At 32.0% G+C, this 18,638-nt stretch overlaps 1 protein-coding gene across 1 annotated transcript; it reads right to left on the bottom strand.

Annotated features, from left to right (window-relative positions):
- Positions 1-9,058: 9,058 nt before the first annotated feature.
- On the bottom strand, positions 9,059-13,169 carry LOC144561448 (cytochrome P450 84A1-like). The gene is made up of 2 exons (XM_078310408.1): positions 12,141-13,169; positions 9,059-9,855 (listed from the first exon to the last, which is right to left on the bottom strand). Exons 1-2 carry the CDS (start codon positions 13,044-13,046, stop codon positions 9,223-9,225), a joined length of 1,539 nt encoding a protein of 512 aa, XP_078166534.1. The 5' UTR covers positions 13,047-13,169; the 3' UTR covers positions 9,059-9,222.
- Positions 13,170-18,638: the final 5,469 nt, after the last annotated feature.

The following is an 18,638-nucleotide window of genomic DNA, read 5'->3' as shown; positions in this document are numbered from 1 at the left end:
AATCAAGGTTCGGAGGAGAAGAAGAAGAAGGGGTGGGGGCGTTGCAAACTCTGTGAGTGAGAAGTAAAGGTAACAGTTACCTGAAATGGCACGAAATAAAGAAGCTTTATCTTCCTTGCGAATTCGTATCCTCTGAGATATCTCAAACTTTGCGTGACTTGTGTAAAATTCCAACCGTTTAAATACGTTCTACACGAATCTCAAAGCACACATAATTCTGACCCTACATCGCCCCCGAATAGGCACCGGACACGCCGGTCACGCAAAAGTTGAGATATCTCAGAGGATACGCACTACTTTCTTGTGGGCTGGCGGGGAAAAATACCTGAAATGGCACGAAATAAAGAAGGGGAGTGCTATTTTGTGAGCATGAATTGTACTTTTAAGTGCTGAAAGAATTTTTTTACTTTTAATACAACTTTATCCTTATTAAGTACTTTCTTATTCTGGTTCTAAGTAATTCCTATTATCATTTATAGAAGTTAAATTAATGCCGGTATGAAGCTTTTTTTTGTTCAAATAATTAATGTTATTAATTCCTACCTAATAGTGGAATAAGAAACAAAATTATACATGTACAAATCTATATTGATTCAAATTTAGAACAGTTTCAAAGAAACTTTCAAAGTAATTAATTGATGAGATAATAAAAATGGTAAAACAAATTCTTCTCTATTTGATCCAAGGCAAATTATTTGAATAAAAAAATGATTGAATTTGATTAGTTCCCATAGGTACAATTATAAAAATGAAAAAAAAAATATACAACATGTTACATTTTGCGACCTTTGAAATGTAAACTTTTCAATTGAAGAGTTATTGACTAATCTTTAAAGTTCATAATCATTATATAATTCTCTTAAGTATTATATTTGTTAATTACAATAGATAATTTTATTTCGTGGATATAATTTATTGAACATGTGCAAATGGATTTGATGCGGACATGAAACATATCGGATATTAAACGGACAAAATAATATTTTCTTCAATATTAAACTTGTTATCTTATTATAAGATATGACAAAATAGACAACACAAGTAAATTTTTAATCAATAGATATTTAAAAAAATAAATATTTCTCTCTAAACATATATAATTCTAAAACAAAAGGATAAAAGAAAAATACGGATATATATCATCATTTGTATTAGTATCGAATATGCACAAATAGATATCTGATTAAAAATACAAAACAAATTATTATCTGTATCTTCTTTCGAAACCAAAACCTCATTCATATATGTATCTTCATAACTCATATCTACACCCGTATCCATATCTTATATACAAATTATACTTATTCAAATTAATATCTGAATCCATAAAAGTTCGAATACATATCTAGATACAGACGGATATTAACCGATCTGTCTTCAATTTTGCCCCCCTAGTTTATTGTATTTTAAATTTTTAATGCTAATATTAATCTTGAAGATAAACTTACTTAATTAGTTTATAATTTAATAACGATCATGTGGGTAAAATCAAAATAATTGCATTACTTATTTATGAATTCCATAAATATACAAGGTTGTCATGTGTATTGTAAAGCCTCAGATATTTCCTTTATTAATAGTTACTTTATTTAAAATAAAGATTGGAAGAAGAATTTATTAAGGGCAAATTTGATATAACTACGAATCGTAGGTATGAATATTATACGTTTTGACGATGAATAAAATCGCATTAACCCTGCTCTTTAGCGGTAGTTACCACGTACGCGTCAGTTAGTAGTTCCTCCATTGTACTTTTTTTAAAAAATCTTTTAACGCAGAGGACAAATAGGGGGACTGAATGAGAGATACTGTTAATCGTTCCCTAATTTAAAATAAACAACATCATCATAACTTTAATCCACAACCTTAAGAAACATCGCAAGAGTACACAACAAATTATTCCTTAACACCATGTTTGGTTGTGGAGTAAGGGGTGGATTAAAGTCCTTACTCCACACTTAATCCACCAAACAAGAAGTAAAATTGATGGAGTAAGTAGGAGTAAGGGTTGAATTAATCTGGAGTAACTTACTCCACCTCTCTAGGTGGTTTAGCTTACTCCACGTTGTGGGACCCATTGTCATACACTGCTTCTGTTTTTTATTTTCTCTCTCTTCATTAGACCGATTAGACGATATCTTAGATTTAGGTCTTCTGTCAGCGCCACTTGCGCCTCCCTCACTTCGTCAAGCCAAGTCTCATCACGCCTCGCCTCCGCGCAAGAGCCATCTCGTCTCGCCTCGCCTCGCCTCCGTGCAAGAGCCATCTCGTCTCGCCTCGCCTCCGCGCAAGAGCCCTTCCACTCACCATCTCTTCTTCAGGTTTTTCTTAGTTCTTTCATCTCTCAGATAGTTTACTGTGGAAATTGAGTCCGACTCCCTCTTAATTTTTTTTCCCGTCAAATGAAAGTACTGAGGCTCTCAGGATGATAGCTCAATTTTACTTAATTTTTTCTTTTTTTAATTTGCTCTCGAGTCTATGTTTGAAGTATCAGAGATACTGTTTTTTTTTTCTGTTTCTGGAGTTGGGGTCAGTGCTATAAACATTTTGATGTGATGGAGTTGGCTGTGGGACTGATCACCTCTGGCTGTGAACTCTGTATTTTCGTTTTTATGCAAATATAACCCTGGCAGCCTCTGCCTGGCGCTTCTCAAAAAAAAAAAAAAAAAAAATGAAAGTATTGAGCTTTGATCCTACAATTTCTACCATTCGCTTAAAAGTTGAGTATAACACCATTGAGATAAAAAATAAAAAAGTATTTAAACAGACTTGCAGGCTTAAAAGTTAGACAGTAATTGTACATTTGTGCTTTCAAAATGGCAACTGTAAATGTTGTCTTTGAAATACTTAGAGAGAGCTTCACTACCGAAGTCATTTGCTATAATTCTAACCACTCGCAATTAACACAATTGTGTCAAAGCAGTATGCAAAATTTATCATAGAAATCAAATCATTAATCAGTTCCTTTAGAAAATGTTCCCCATCACGTGGATTGACCAGTTGTGCTGGTATCCAACATTTCCAGCCATTTGATTTTGTTTTTCAAATTTCGCAATCAAGCATTGTCTACTGTTTATTTAACTTCACATATTAATCAAGATTGATTATTTTATTTATTCAATTAAGATATTTATTCAGTGGATCTAGAGGAGTTGCCTACTAATACTGAGATGACTGCAGGAGATATTATACGAAACAATATTAAGAATGCTTTGTGGAGACAACGGAGTTGTAGGAACTAGAGTTTCAAGAAATCTGTTGTGTTGTGCTTTTGATGTTTTATTTATGTAATGTTATTTTAAATATGTAATGGTACTCTAATGATACTCCATATTTTGTAGTGTGTACTTTAATTTATGTAATTTGACTAAATTTATGACGTTTGATTTAGATTTCTGATGAACTATGTTTGTTATGAATGTATTTAGTGGTTTTGCAAACCAGTCTGAGAAAACCAGTCAGTGCAGACTGTTACAGGGACTAAAATGGAAACACAAATTATCTAATTAAAAATAAAGTTTATTTTATATCCCAAACTTTATTGTATATATTTGGCATTGTTCATAAAATAAATAGACTTGAGAATCTGTTCAAGGTAGCATTATTTTCGATAAACTTTATTTTATATCCCAAAATTGTTCATGAAGTACAATTTGTAAACTTCATTGTAACTTCGGAACATAAATCCTGAAAATTTATTTTATATCCCAAAATCTGTCCAAAGTTTAGATGCACTAAAGTTCATTTTATAAGTTATTTAATTAAAAACAATCAAATAAAAATTTAAGCCATGACTTGTATAACATTCTCCAACCAAACAAGAGTAACTTAATCCATGGCTTAAGTTGCATGACTAACCAAACATGGTTAACTTACTCCATCTTAACATGGAGTAAGCAATTTACTCCGGATTAAAATTACTCCACAACCAAACATGGCCTAAAAGTTTCACCTCACCCCTCAATAAGAGATCGAAAATTCAAAATACATCTAATAAGTAATAACGAAAATTATGAGATCAACCCAGTTGAAACTTGAAAGTTCGGCCTGGTTCAACCCCTCAATAAGAGATCGAAAATTCAAAATACATCTAATAACGAAAATTATGAGATCAACCCAGTTGAAACTTGAAAGTTCGGCCTGGTTCAAATTTGAGATCAATACATCACGCACGTATCAATTTAGTTCCCGGTACATGCATCCTCAATCTGGCTTCACTTAGGCCCTATCAAATTTGTATTACCTCCACATATCAAATGACTGAAATTTCATTATGATCTGTGTTTATGATTTGCAGGGGCTGATCAAGGATTTGTCAAAAATAATAATAATATAACTGTCAAAAAATAATAAAACAACTCAAGAACACAAGACTCCCATGAATCTCACTTCCCTCCCTTATTTTTTATTTCTTTTCTTTCTTGATTGAATTACACAGCTCTTACATGCATATTTATCAATTCAAAAATATTTTGTATATCATGCTAAACATGGAAACCAATCCTTAGAATTAATGACAAATAATCAAATACTATTTATTGCCTATTTCACTAGATATGATTGATATCCTTCAATTTATTATTTCCTTCTTTTGAGTAGATATAGATATTATAAAGGATTCGGCTTGATCTCCAAGTTATGTTGGAACCGAGTGTAATCTTAACAGGATTTTAGTCAAGAGAGCAAGAAAATAATGAATCGAATTTAAATAACTAATCGGGTTCAAATTCATTAACTAATGTCCTATCTCTAATTTGCAATGCTTTAAATTCTAATCCTACTTATCAATCAAAATTCAATAAATTTATTTTAATTTTAACTCTAAATTTAGCTAAATTACAAATCAGAACTCCAAAAAAAGAAATAAAAATGGTCCAACCTAGTAAATATTCATCAAACGAGAACCTCTCTTTTCCAGCAATAGCAAAAAAACAAAAAAAATTCAATCGAAGATACCCTATGATCCAATTTTTATTGATCTTTGGTCCTTCTATTACTTTATAATAAGTTTTTCCGTGCACTGTATTGCATGCTTGATGCTTCTATAATAAAGTTTGCTCGAGGCGCTCTCTTTCAAGTGGGAATAATGAAAAGGTTTCACGCATATCTAGGGCTGCAAACGACCGAATTTTTTATTAATAGAAATAAAATAAATAAAATATTTAAAAAGAACACCACTGTTGAGTTTTGTCGAAAACTAAGTAGACCGGGTCCTGTAAACCCGTCCCACCGGACGGGTCCAATTGACCCGTCCCGGTTAATCCGTATTAACCGTTAACTAACATCACGGAAAAAAAAAAAAAAAAAAAATTTCCCGGACGGGTTTAAGCATCCCGTCCCGAGTCTGTAAAAAAAAAAAAAAAAAAAAACAAAAAAATTCCGGACGGGTTTCAGCATCCCGTCCCAAGTCTGTAAAAAAAAAAAAAAAAAAAAATCTGGACGGGATAAGTAAACCCGTCCAGAATTTGAAATATTATATTTATATTATATTATTATATTATATTATATTATATTATATTATATTATATTATATTATATTATTATATTATATTATATTATATTATATTATAATATTATATTATATTATATTATATTATTATATTATATTATATTATATTATATTATTATATTATATTATATTATATTATATTATATTATATTATATTATATTATTATATTATATTATATTATATTATATTATATTATATTATATTATTATATTATATTATATTATATTATATTATTATATTATATTATGATTTTATATATATTATATTTTTTTGTTTTTTATATTATATTATTATATTATTATATTATGATTTTAAACATTCGAATTAATTTAGTATAAAGTCAATCGGTCAAGATTAAAAGATTAATAAATTAATTTTAGTGCATTTATTTTTTGAACGTTTTCTTACCGCTTGACTTTATACTAAATTAATTTGAACGTTTAAAATTTTCACATGTAGATGCATCACTCGCAAGATAGGCAGGTTCTAACGGTTTGGATTCGTCATTTGAAAACGATTTAATAAGTTTTGGAGTTAAGCTCACCAAACACTTTGGTGAACTTAAGCACAACTAAACTAGTTCTATTCATAATATAATATATATATATAAGTATATTAATATAATAATATAATATAAAAAACAAAAAAATATAATATATATAAAATCATAATATAATACTATAATATAATACAATATAATATAATATAATATCATATAATATAATATAATATAATATAATAATATAATATAATAATATAATATAATATAATATAATAATATAATATAATATAATATAATATAATATAATAATATAATATAATATAATATAATATAATAATATAATATAAATATAATATTTCAAATTCTGGACGGGTTTACTTATCCCGTCCAGATTTTTTTTTTTTTTTTTTTTTTTACAGACTTGGGACGGGATGCTGAAACCCGTCCGGAATTTTTTTGTTTTTTTTTTTTTTTTTTTTTACAGACTCGGGACGGGATGCTTAAACCCGTCCGGGAAATTTTTTTTTTTTTTTTCTTCCGTGATGTTAGTTAACGGCTAATACGGATTAACCGGGACGGGTCAATTGGACCCGTCCGGTGGGACGGGTTTACAGGACCCGGTCTACTTAGTTTTCGACAAAACTCAACGGTAGTGTTCTTTTTAAATATTTTATTTATTTTATTTCTATTAATAAAAAATTCGGCTGCAAACGAACCAAACCAAATCGAATTAGGCCAAGTTTGAATTCGATTTCGAAATTATTTCGAACCGAATCCAATTCGAAATTGAAATAGATTTCGAACCTAAAAGACCAGTTCGAATTTGATTAGGTATAATTCGAACTAGTTCGATTTGATTCGAAATTAGTTCGAAATTGAGAGCAATTCGAACTGATTTAGCCGATTTTGCAACGCCGTCTGATGCAAAGGAGGGGTTAGCTGGCGCAGTTGATTTCTCGGGGCGAGAGGAAACGCCAAAGGAGCTGGTGCTGGTGGTTGTAGATTGGTCGGAGGAGAGACACTTGAGACGTGACTGGAGGCGGCGGCGAAGGAAGAGCTTGAAGAAAACACTGTAGAGCTTAACAGCGACACTAGGCATGGCGTTTTAATGGATGTGATGATGAAGATTGGATGAGAATGAGGTAGGAAGCAGGAAGCAGGATTCTTTACTTCCTATACTGGCACGTACATTATGTGGCGGGTGCACACTGGCAATAAAGATCCATAGACCATGGGTCCCAATGTCAGTGGTTTGACATGCGTAAGTACTGTATCGTAACATTCGGACTTGTGTCAGTGGAGATTACTTTATATTAAAGTAGACACTGGCAAGTGGTTCCCACGTAATGCAAAGGTAATTTCAATTCGAACTGGGCCTGGTTCGCGAACCATACGAATCGAATTGGACCTGATTCGAATTCGAAATTGAATTAATTTCGAATCGAACTGGTTTGAATTAATTTCGAACCGAATTTCTTTCGAATCGAATTTTTTTCGAACTTTTTTGAATCGAACTCGAATCGAATCACGAATCTCGAATTTTTTGTGCACCCCTACGCATATCTGTTAAAACATTAAACTTCTATTAAAAAAATTGCAGGATCTGAGAATTTCGTCATGAGGGCTCAATATTTTAATTGTACACTACTACACTCTCATTTCAGATTTGACTTCAATGAAAAAATAGCATGTGGAATTTGGCCATGGAGAATTTTTTTTCAATAGAAAAATTAAAGATGCTTTGAATTCCTTTAATCCTTCTTCTCTTACAAGTTACAACCAATGCAACTTCTACGGGAACTTATTATAAAATGAAAGCATGTTGATCTTTTCATAAATTCCAAATTATACTCATTTTATCATCTTATTGTAATTTTTAGAATATATTACATTGATTTAAATGAATTATTTTTTCCTATCGTTACTTGTTTAAAAAAAGCTTTAGGTTGGTTGGGGTACATGTTGGTAACAATGAACTAAACTAACTGTTGTCATGAGGACAAACAATAGTAGTAATTGAAGTTTGGTGTGCTTATTTTAGAGAAATAATGAAAATGTTTAATAAAAACAGTTTTTTTTTTCATGATCTTTTTGACTCGCAAAAAAAAAAAAAACTAGATTAAAATGAGATAAAATATGACAAAATATAAACATGCCAAAAACTTCTGTTTGAGGCTAGCTACCTTTTGGATTTTTTAGGGTCATATTGTATATTTTTTTAGTAAATTGTTTGAATATAAATCTTTTGTTTCAACATAATTTTTATCATATTGTTTATTTATAATTTACTCCATTTGTTAAGCACAAAATTTAGTTATTTTAAAATATTTGAATCGGCAGATTTTAACCTAGTTGGCCGGTTCTAATTAATTCTACTAACAGCTTTCCAATTACGATTATGATTTTTAAAAACCATGATTAAGATGTGGGAATTTCTTGAAATTGATCCGAGTTCATGAGACAAATAATCAAATAGAAAAAACTCTTGGGTGAAAAGCTGTAATTTCTAACTTGAACTTTGTTCCATACGAATCTCCTTTTTTCTAATATAAAATAAAACAAAGTGAATTCTAATATACGATATAAGATGATTTTTTATCAGAACTCAGATGGGATAAAATCCTATATTATCGGTTGGATTTAGCTTACCCAATTTCTTAAGTATCGAGTTCATAATAAATACAATAATTCAGAATGAAAAAAAAAAGATAAATCGTTCAATTATGATCAGTTTATTCATTTGAATCCTTTCTATCTTCTACTTTTTATTTTCTTTTTCTAGATTCTTGATTTTATTTCGTTTTCTTCTTCTATACCTCTCATGGGGATATAATCAATAGAGATATAAAACATTTCTAGCAAACCCCACAGATAAAAAAATATGCAATTTACATAGTCTTGAATTACATTTGCAAATAGTTCTTTGCAATATTGGTAGTTGCAAAGTAACCAAAAATATTAAACTTCGAAAATCGGATAAATCCTGAACTTTGAAATATGCAGCCCATTATAGCCCACTGTAGCCCATTTCTCAGTTCAGAAATCATTTATCAAAGCTTATTGGTGGTCGTTTGCAAGGGCATTTTACTGGAACTATGAATCTCACTTATGTCCAATTACAAAACAATCACTTGACAAATTTTACCAACACTTTTGAAAAAAAAAACACTCAAATTTGCAATAAAACCAACAAATTAACCATCTCATGCATTAGACCACCGGGCAGTTAAGACGCAGTGATGGCACCGCTACGAGCCGTACATCCCTCGGTGCAGTGAGCCCAAACACGTCACCCATATCAAGCTCGCTCGGTTTCATCCCATCTGGCAGGTTCCAATCGAAAGAATGCATCAAATTTGCAACAGCCAGTTCCAGTGCATACAATCCCAACTGCATGCCGGGACATGACCTCCTTCCCGACCCGAAAGGCAAGAGCTCAAAAAAGTTCCCTTTAAAATCAACGTTTGCGCCATCACCATCAGGTGCGAACCTACCTGGTTTAAATGCTTCAGCATCCGTCCAAGCAGACTTGTCACGGCCAATGGCCCACACATTGATCATGACTCGTGACTGCTTGGGGATGGAATAGCCACCAACCACGCAATTCTCGGCGGTTTCATGGAGGAGAAGAGGGATAGGAGGGTGGAGTCGGAGTGTCTCCTTTATTGCGCATTTGAGGTAGGGGAGGCGGTCTAGATCTGACTCGTTAACCGTGCGTTCCATGCCAATCACATCTTCGAGTTCCTGTTGTACCCGCTTCATCTCCTCGGGACTTTTCATTAGCTCCGCCATTGCCCACTCGATGGCTGAGGCTACTGTCTCAGTTCCTCCAAACATAACATCCTATGTACAAGGAAAAAAAAAGCAGGAAAGAACGAGTCTGTGTGTCAGTGTGTGTGAGAGTATCATAAAACTGAAAATATTTCTGTACCTAGTGAATATGAGGCTGGGATCCAAGACTAAAGCTATTATGGGCCATTGGGCCGAATGGATATACCACTATAGCCCATAGGAGAGAAATAATTGTATCAACAATTTTGCATAGCAGATAAAGCATCAACAATTAAATAAGGTTTCTTCTACTTCTAGGCTTTGACTTCAATGTTCAAGAAACATAAATCATTGCCCAGTAAAACTACTTGTAGGTTACTTCTAGAAGTTTTCGAGTCAAGATGTTTGATTTTAAAGAAAGGAACGTTTCTAAGTTGATTGATTCCAAACAAACTATAGTTAGCACTTTCTAGATCATGCATTCTAAAGTCATCCTTTCCTGCTGCTGTATTTTTTTATTTTATAGTATTGATTTTGATGGTAGACCAAACAAGCAATACTGAATGCCTCGCTAACCGCTAAAAATAACACTTCCGAAAGCCACTTTAGGATGGCTTGTGAGTTGTGACTTCATAGTTCATAGTCAATTTGAAGCATTTCCTAGTTCTTCGCAACAAAATAAAGGTCCAATCCATGCCGACCATTACTATTTTATTATCAATTGAAGCAGTTGGCAGTGTTTACAAGGTTTAAGCCTCTGTGGTATTTCCATGTGTATAGATCCCAGAAGAGGCTCCCATTGCAAACAAAACATATGGGTAGAATTAAAAAGGACATTTTCTGAAGTTCCTTCCCAAGTTCAGTTTTTTTTTTTTTTTTTTTTTAAAATCCTAATGCTCTGTGGGGAATAACAATATTTTCCATTAAGTTAAAAGTTAAGTAATCGTTCAGAATATAAAGTAGTTAAGTAGTTAACATTCGGATTTGGTTCTTATAAATGTTAAAATCTGATGTATTCCTACTTAATTACCTCAAAGAAATAGATGTAATGCAGAAATTTCGGCATGCTATTTATCCCAAATATTAGTTATCAGATAACGAGCAAATGAATGCTAAAAAAACAAAAAGACACATAGGATGCTTTCTAATTGCGGTCGGAGGAGAATTACTACTTAAGCTAGCTGAAACGTATAGTCGAAGCATTACATAGAATGTTTCATACTTCTATCAATTATAAAAATAAAGCATCGTAACATAATGGGAAGTAAAAATATTATTTCATCAAAAGATAAGAAAAAAAAATACTTGTAATGACATAATGACTTTAACATAAGAAAAATTATTTTGTTCACGGTAATTGATCGAAAATCCGAACTATATATAACTGTCTTTTATTAATTGTTCTTTTTTCTTCTAATAGAAACAATAATTTATCGAGTATGTTAATAATATTGTACAATATTTAAATTAGATAATTCTTATCGGTTATAATATCCGATTCGTATATGTATCCAAAAAAAATAATAATGAATATGGATATAGTTTTACCGGCCCATTTGCACCCTTAGGTGTATGTCGTCTATTATAAATTGGACCCACCAATATTATTTAGTCTTAGTCTATGAGGATTAAAAATATTATAAAGCTAACACTTGCATGACGGACTAAATGAGAGTTATAACAACAAGACAAATAACCGAATTTTTTAGTATACCCTTCATAAAAAAAAGACAAATAAAAAACCACGAATTATGTAGAATTCTATTTTTTACCATGGACACAACATGAGGTTGCGTTCATATTGGAATGTAGCTAAATGGAGCAAAACCCTTTGGATTTTTTTATTAATTTTTGAAAATAAACAGAGCAACTTATAATTTGAATATATTAGAAGGAACATCAAACAAAATTGATAAAATATCTTACAGTTTAGATGTGCTAGAAATTAATACTATGAAAGATTTTTCAGACAAAATATTTAGCAATTGTAAAAGAATTAATATATTTCTTAGCGTGTCATTGAAAAAAATAAAAAATAAATATGAGTTATTGATTCGGTTCAAATTTTAAGATACTCTAACTGTAAAAAAAATTTGAGATCTGAGTTAATTTTTTGACGTGTGTACATTAATTCAAATTCTAACGTACTCTACTATAGAAATATTTACAAAATGTAAACCTTCCAGTCAATTAGTACTCTAACTGTAGAAATATTTACAAAATGTAAACCTTCCAGTCAATTAGTACTCTAACTATAGAAATATTTACAAAATGTAAACCTTCCAGTCAATTAGGAATTAAATAATTAAACTGTGAAGCCAAGTAATAATGGCCATTATATTTAGCAGAAAACATACCATGATAATAGCCTTTATGTTATCTCTGGTGAGCTTAAGATTAGCTTGAGGATCTCCCTTTTCGCTAGCGGTCTTCCCTCCGTCGGCCTCTGCCAGAAACGCCAACATGTCATCAACCATGTCTGCATCTAGCGCATCGGCTTCCTTCGGGTTTGCCAGATGTTCGTCAACAATCCGGTCAATAAAACGGTCGAGCGCGCCTCGTGCTTTCTTCAACCGCGTATTGATCCCATTCAAGTCCATCAATTTCAACCACGGTATGAAATCACCAATGTTGAATGCGCCAAAGAGTTTAGAGAACTCTTGCAGGATGGATATGAACTCATCTTGATCGTTGAGGCTAATTCGTGCACCGAAAGCTGCACGGAAGATTATATTTTGCGTAAGGCTGAAAACCAACTCCCCGATATTGATCGGTGCACCATTTTTTGCAGCCACGGTTTTGACAGTTGATACAACTTCGTCACGCGCAGACGCCCATGACTCTGTGCGTCGGCGGCTAAAAAGTTTCATGACACATAATTTGCGCATTTGACGCCAAAATGGACCATAATTTGCGAACGCCATGTCAGCACGGTCATAGGTTAGGTAACTTATGGCAATTGTTGCAGGTCGGTTGGAACATGTGTTGTCCTGAACTTGTAGAACTTCTCGGGCCATTTCGGGGGTTGAAATTGTGACGGCATGTAAAAAGCCTAAGCGAAGATGGAAGATCCCACCATATATTTTTGACAGACTGGCCAGGCCCCGGTGAGTGAGCTGGTCCATCATGAGCATGTTCCCGATAATTGGTAAACCGGGCGGGCCTGGCGGTAGGGGTAGCTTGCGTCGCCGATTCATGAATAGAACGAAAAACACGAAGCATGAGATTATGGAGAGAATAAAAGGGTCTTTAAGCCACTCCATTGAAATGAATATTTAGGGTTTGATATTATTTCACTCTTATGAAACCCTAGGAGGAAGAGGAACAAGGAGAGCTTATATATAAAAAGCAGAGAATTCAAAGTGTGCAAAAGGCGCCATAGAAATGGGAGGAAGTAGATGTGTGAATGATGTCTTTTTTACTGTAAGGATAATTAAGATGAATTGGTCTCGGTTAATTAAGAGTCAAGAGATATTTAAGTCTCAGAAATAATATTATTCTAGTACCAACTACCTATCCGACAGGCAGCAGATGTTGGATTTTTCTGATTTGCGGTGTGCATGGACATTAGACATATAGCAATGAATTTTGACAATTATGGAAACTGGTTTGTCAATTCTTTATTGGAGGTTGTAGTTCTAAAATTGAATATTGGAGAATTTTTAAATAAGTATTAATTTAAAATTAATATTTTATTTTTATTTCAAAAAAAATGTTAATTGATTTGTTAATAAAGGTTGTTTATAATTTACAAGGCTTTAATGGGTTTTAAGATTGAACTCCATTAACAATAAAGAGAGATGTATATTAAAAATTCTGTTAATCTAAGATTAATTTTCGTCACACTTGTTCTATATGTAAGCAAAACAATTAGCGCTATAAATTAATTTCGTCACACTTAACTGAAGAAAACTATTTTTCAAGTTGCACTGTGTTTAATAAAACAAATTATCCTAAAATAATAAATAAATATTTGTATTGTTTTATATATATTTCAATAAACTTTTACATCAATTGTTAGAACTATATATTCTAGTTGTTAAATAAAATTTAGTTTATATATAGCATATTCTCTTCCACAATATTTGTTTCATTGTCTTTTGTATATATTATTAACCTGTGTAGAAGCGCCAAATTAACGTCTTTAAATTTAACACGTTAACAAAGCTGTCTATTAATTGTATATGTTTCTTTTTACCATAATGATTTTATCTACTTTTCCAGTGACAGCCATTTGCTACCTTTTCTCTATCTTAATCAAGAGTCGGATACGAGCTAGAGAATACGCGTGCATGTGCTATATTTCTTCTCGATCCCTCATTCATACATGCCATGTGCAGTGTGCGGCTCCACACACACACACTGATAATTATCGTTTAAGATGTGTGACATGTGTCCATAGAAATATATGTAGCCACACACACACACACAGAGTGATAATTATCGTTTAAAATTAATGTGTGACATGTGTCCATAGAAATATATGAGTCTTAATAAAGTGATAATTAATTATCGTTTAAGTATAGGGTCAGCAGTTGCAATATTTTTTATTTTTATAAATTATTGGATATTTAGAAAAGCATATATATGGTAAAGTTAAAAATTCAAATTAAATTAATGTGTTTTCAATTATTTAGATAGGATGTGTATTAATGAAGATATACATGATCTGAGTTACTCATGTTGTTTTGTTTAGCTAGGTACGTTGTCAATTCATTTTTGTACAATCGGTTTATAATATTATTCGATCTTCGACTAATTAACCAACCAATAAAAATTATTCAATCGATCCGTGCTTCATGTTAATTAAGTGGTCAGTTTAATTTTATGAATTCCACATATTACATTTAGAAAAAGAAATGTTATAAATTAAATATAAGTAATATAAAATTTCACCGTTAATAAGTATAATTTTTTTAATACAATCTCTTTATGACCGGTCGTTATTTGATACGCGTGTTATATAAGAAATAAAGAACATATCTACATGATTTTATTTTTTGCTAATTTGAATTATAATTTTCAAAATATAAAAAAAATTTACAAAAAAGTTGGATGTACACTAGCAGACCGGAGCAGATTCAGTAATAGAGAATGGAGGTAATTGACTCTATTCATTATTTTTGTACTTAAATATAATTTATTATATAATTGAGAGTACAATATTTTGGTTACTATAATATTGATCTCAAATATGTGTTTGAACCCCACGCCTCCATCCCCCCAGTTCGGATCCAGTGAAGTAACTCAATCTTTGGGTTTTCGATTGGGACCATCCGATTCGAATTTGTAATAATCAATCCGAAGTGGAGCGCACACATCTCTAGAGATGAATTCGAATCGCGAAGCAATCTCGAGCGACGAATTCGAATCAGACGGTCTCAATCAAAAATCCAAATATTGGAATACTTTAGGGGATCCGGACCCCCTCCCCCCTCCCCCTCTCCAGTTTGAAATTCGGACTGCATCCAAGTACACTAGAACTAACATTTTTAAAATAACATGATTTAATTAACCAAGAAGAAGAAGAAGAATAGGTTGATATATATAGTACTGACATAAAAAAATAAAATAAAAATGACCCATCGTTGATGATGGCACGACTCCCAAAGAACAAAAGGAATTCACATCCTCTCAATTACGGTACAACGAATCTTTTACTATTAATGGATCTGGACCGTTATTTTTAACTTGGCACGAATCTCAAAGCCCACTAATACTGCTCCCCTGTATTAGTCCAAATCTCAAAGTGATGAAATTTAATCTCAAACTGTAAAGTGAGGTCCATCCTTTATGGTATTGGAGAGGAGTTGAATCAACAGCAAAGATCACAGCATAACCTTGAAGACTCGTCTCATCATTTGATCCGCTTAAGAGAGAGGAGGTGACTAAACTCAATTTTCGATATGTTTCTCTCATTTTCTAACATATTATCCAATAAGGTTTTACTAATTTTAATATGAAAAAGGTTCTATTTTATTATTATTATTTTTAAAGAACTTGGTATACTTCTAGCACTTTTTAGATTTTTTTTGCAAAATTTGAATTTGAGTCTTTTAATAGATAGAGATAGAGTTTCCGCCACTGCAACAAATAGGAAAACTTATTAAAAAAGAGAGCGCTAATTATTAAATTCATGCTCTTTACATCAAAGCGATAAGTTCTAAGAAAGCAACTATGTTTGTGTATGGTGTTTTTATATTTTAAAACTAAGTAATGAAAAGAATTAATATTTATTCTAATGACAAAAGATAATATTATTTGTGAAGAATTTTGTGTTTAAAATCCGATTAAGGTAATCGTAATAAATATTATAATGTTGGATATCTTGACTCTCCATTAATCCTCTTCTAAATAAAAGAAGCTAAGTGAAGGGAGTAGGTAAAGGAGCTGCCAGCTAGTGATCGTCTGACACGCGTCGCACTCATGAAAGTGTTAAAGGGCTTTTTGACATAAATTTTATTCTTTGGTTGTAAATCTGAATGTTTAGATTGTGACATATATATGATTTTGACATGTGATGGCGTTCGCTTCCGCCCGAGAAGCTTTGGTTGGTAAAATAGCACATATAGCATGAAATGAATTTAGCTTCAAATGGAATCAATTAAGAATCAGCAATCAGCATGATGTGAGATTATGTCAAATTAATTGAGCTTGACTGGATGCTTACATGAAAATGTAATAGTACAGTAACCGTGATTAAGTCATCTAACTTGTTTAATATACAAAAGATTTCCTATCTAGATATCAAATTTGCGACTCTTTACACAAAGGACATTGTTTTTATCACCAGTGTTGTAAAAAACATCCGTTTAGGCTAATTAATCGATTAGTTAGTCGTTGGCGGTAACCAAACCGTCACGGATTTTCTCGAATAATCTGCCAATTATTCTTGATTATGGCCAATTATTCCCGATGAATCACTTAGCGGTACTCTATCCGTTTGACGAGCGCATACCGTTATTTACAACACTATTTGGTCACTAGATCAAAAATTAGTTTTTTATAATATCTTTTGTTTTACCTACAGTTTTATTTTCTTAATATTATTGGGTCCTGGATCAGTGGATCAATTTTACTCTTACTTTGCAAATATTAAATAAAATTTAATTAAGGAAATGATAATCAGCGAAATTACTGTAGAAACATCACTGCTGAACCTTTTTTTTAACTGTCCGGAGGACAAGGCTAAATAGTTATTATGAAAAAGATGCATCATGCATGTCGCATGTCGCATGTGCATGCTATATGGTCGCTTTTCAAAAGAGGCTGCTTGAATTAGTATGGTAGGTAAAACAATGAAACTTGGTCTAAATCTTAACGCAATATTCAACAAACAACTTTTTCACCCAGGTCGCAGATCACTGCACAGTAAATTAGATTCAACAACCCTTGAGTTTGATATGTTCCTGTTAACATTTGTCTTCATTTATTACAAAAAGGTATGGTTCTGTGACTTCTGTCAACTCCCATGAACTTAAGGTGAATCGAAAATTAATATTTGACAGCTCCGTTTGCTTGCAAGTGTTTGAATTGAAATTCTTCTGCGATATGATGAGTAGGGCTGCAAACGAATTAAACTTATTCTAGTTTGAGTTTGATTTTGAATAAAATTCGAACCGAATTAGTTTGATTTGTTTTAGAACGAATTAATTTCGAATCAAATTAATTGCGAACTACAAATTTTTCGAATCAAAGTTAATCGAATTATGAACTACAATTTTATTTAGCAGTCTTAATTATACCGGTAGTTTATGCATTAGTTTTCTTCTCGCGGAACAAAATTCACACAGTTTCCTTTTACCTTTAACAATTCACACTGATGGATTATGGGCCAGCTCAATATTCCCTTACATTTTACGCTGCTGGAATGATTAAAATTACGACATGAACCTAGTCAAATGGAATTTATTCCATTGTTAATTTGTTACGCTGCTGAAATATTTTTCTATTATAAGTTACCATTATATTAACAATTTTGAGTGTTGATATAAGTTTGGTTCCTATATTATTAAAGATTGATAGTTGAATCTATTAGTTGCATTATTTGAAATTCGAACCTAAATAGTTTGCGAATCAATTTCGAATGAATTATACCCAGTTTGAGTTTGATTTGAATAAGATTTGAATCAAACTGGTTTCATTTGTTTCAGAACGAACTAATTTTGAATTGAATTAATTGTGAACTTTTTTTGAATCAAACTCAAATCGAATTACGAACTACAAACTTTTTGTGCAGACATGATGAGCATGCGTTGCAGATTAACTTAACATCCTTTTACTTTGTTGCCCTATTATTTTCAAACATAGTTATGTTAGTTTTTTGGTTGGAGAGTCAATTGTGAATTTGACAGAGCAGAGCAGTTTACCTTTTCTTCTAAATTAAGACTTAGTTAACACTTACCAGTTACCAAACATAATATTTATAGGTTCCACTGAAGCTTAGTTTGTAGTATAAACTACCAAAATAAAATTGATCTAACAGTTGTAGTAGGTGAAGAAAGGAGCAGGGCAGCAGGCGAACTGAAATAAAAGCAGGATTATCAGCATCTAGCAAGTACAATCAGATATATACTTAGGTTGGCAGTCTATTTCTGCTATACCCCTACTCATTTAAGCTTATTATTAGCTAACTTGGAAATAGAGAAACAAGCACTAGAAATATCTCCATCTCTCTTTCTGACGTTTTTCTTTCACAATCCACAGTATATGGCAGGAAATATATCTATCCAACCGTCTAATCAACAGGTTAAGTACAGATTAGCGAATCTAATCTATATTAACAACGTTAATTTGAATCAACCTTCTAAAGGGACAGAGAGATATAGGCATAGGCTGTTTATAAAATATGGGCC

The sequence above is a fragment of the Carex rostrata genome, chromosome 11 (genome assembly GCF_964058835.1).
Source record: "Carex rostrata chromosome 11, lpCarRost1.2, whole genome shotgun sequence".
Lineage (NCBI taxonomy): Eukaryota > Viridiplantae > Streptophyta > Magnoliopsida > Poales > Cyperaceae > Carex > Carex rostrata.
This window is presented reverse-complemented; position numbering and strand designations above follow the sequence as displayed.

Bases quoted from the DNA above. Each gene is read 5' to 3' on its own strand.
- LOC144561448 (XM_078310408.1), bottom strand. From the start codon at position 13,046: ATGGAGTGGCTTAAAGACCCTTTTATTCTCTCCATAATCTCATGCTTC. The intron at 9,856-12,140 runs GTATGTTTTCTG...CCTTGTACATAG, and splicing joins ACATAAAGGCTATTATCATG to GATGTTATGTTTGGAGGAAC.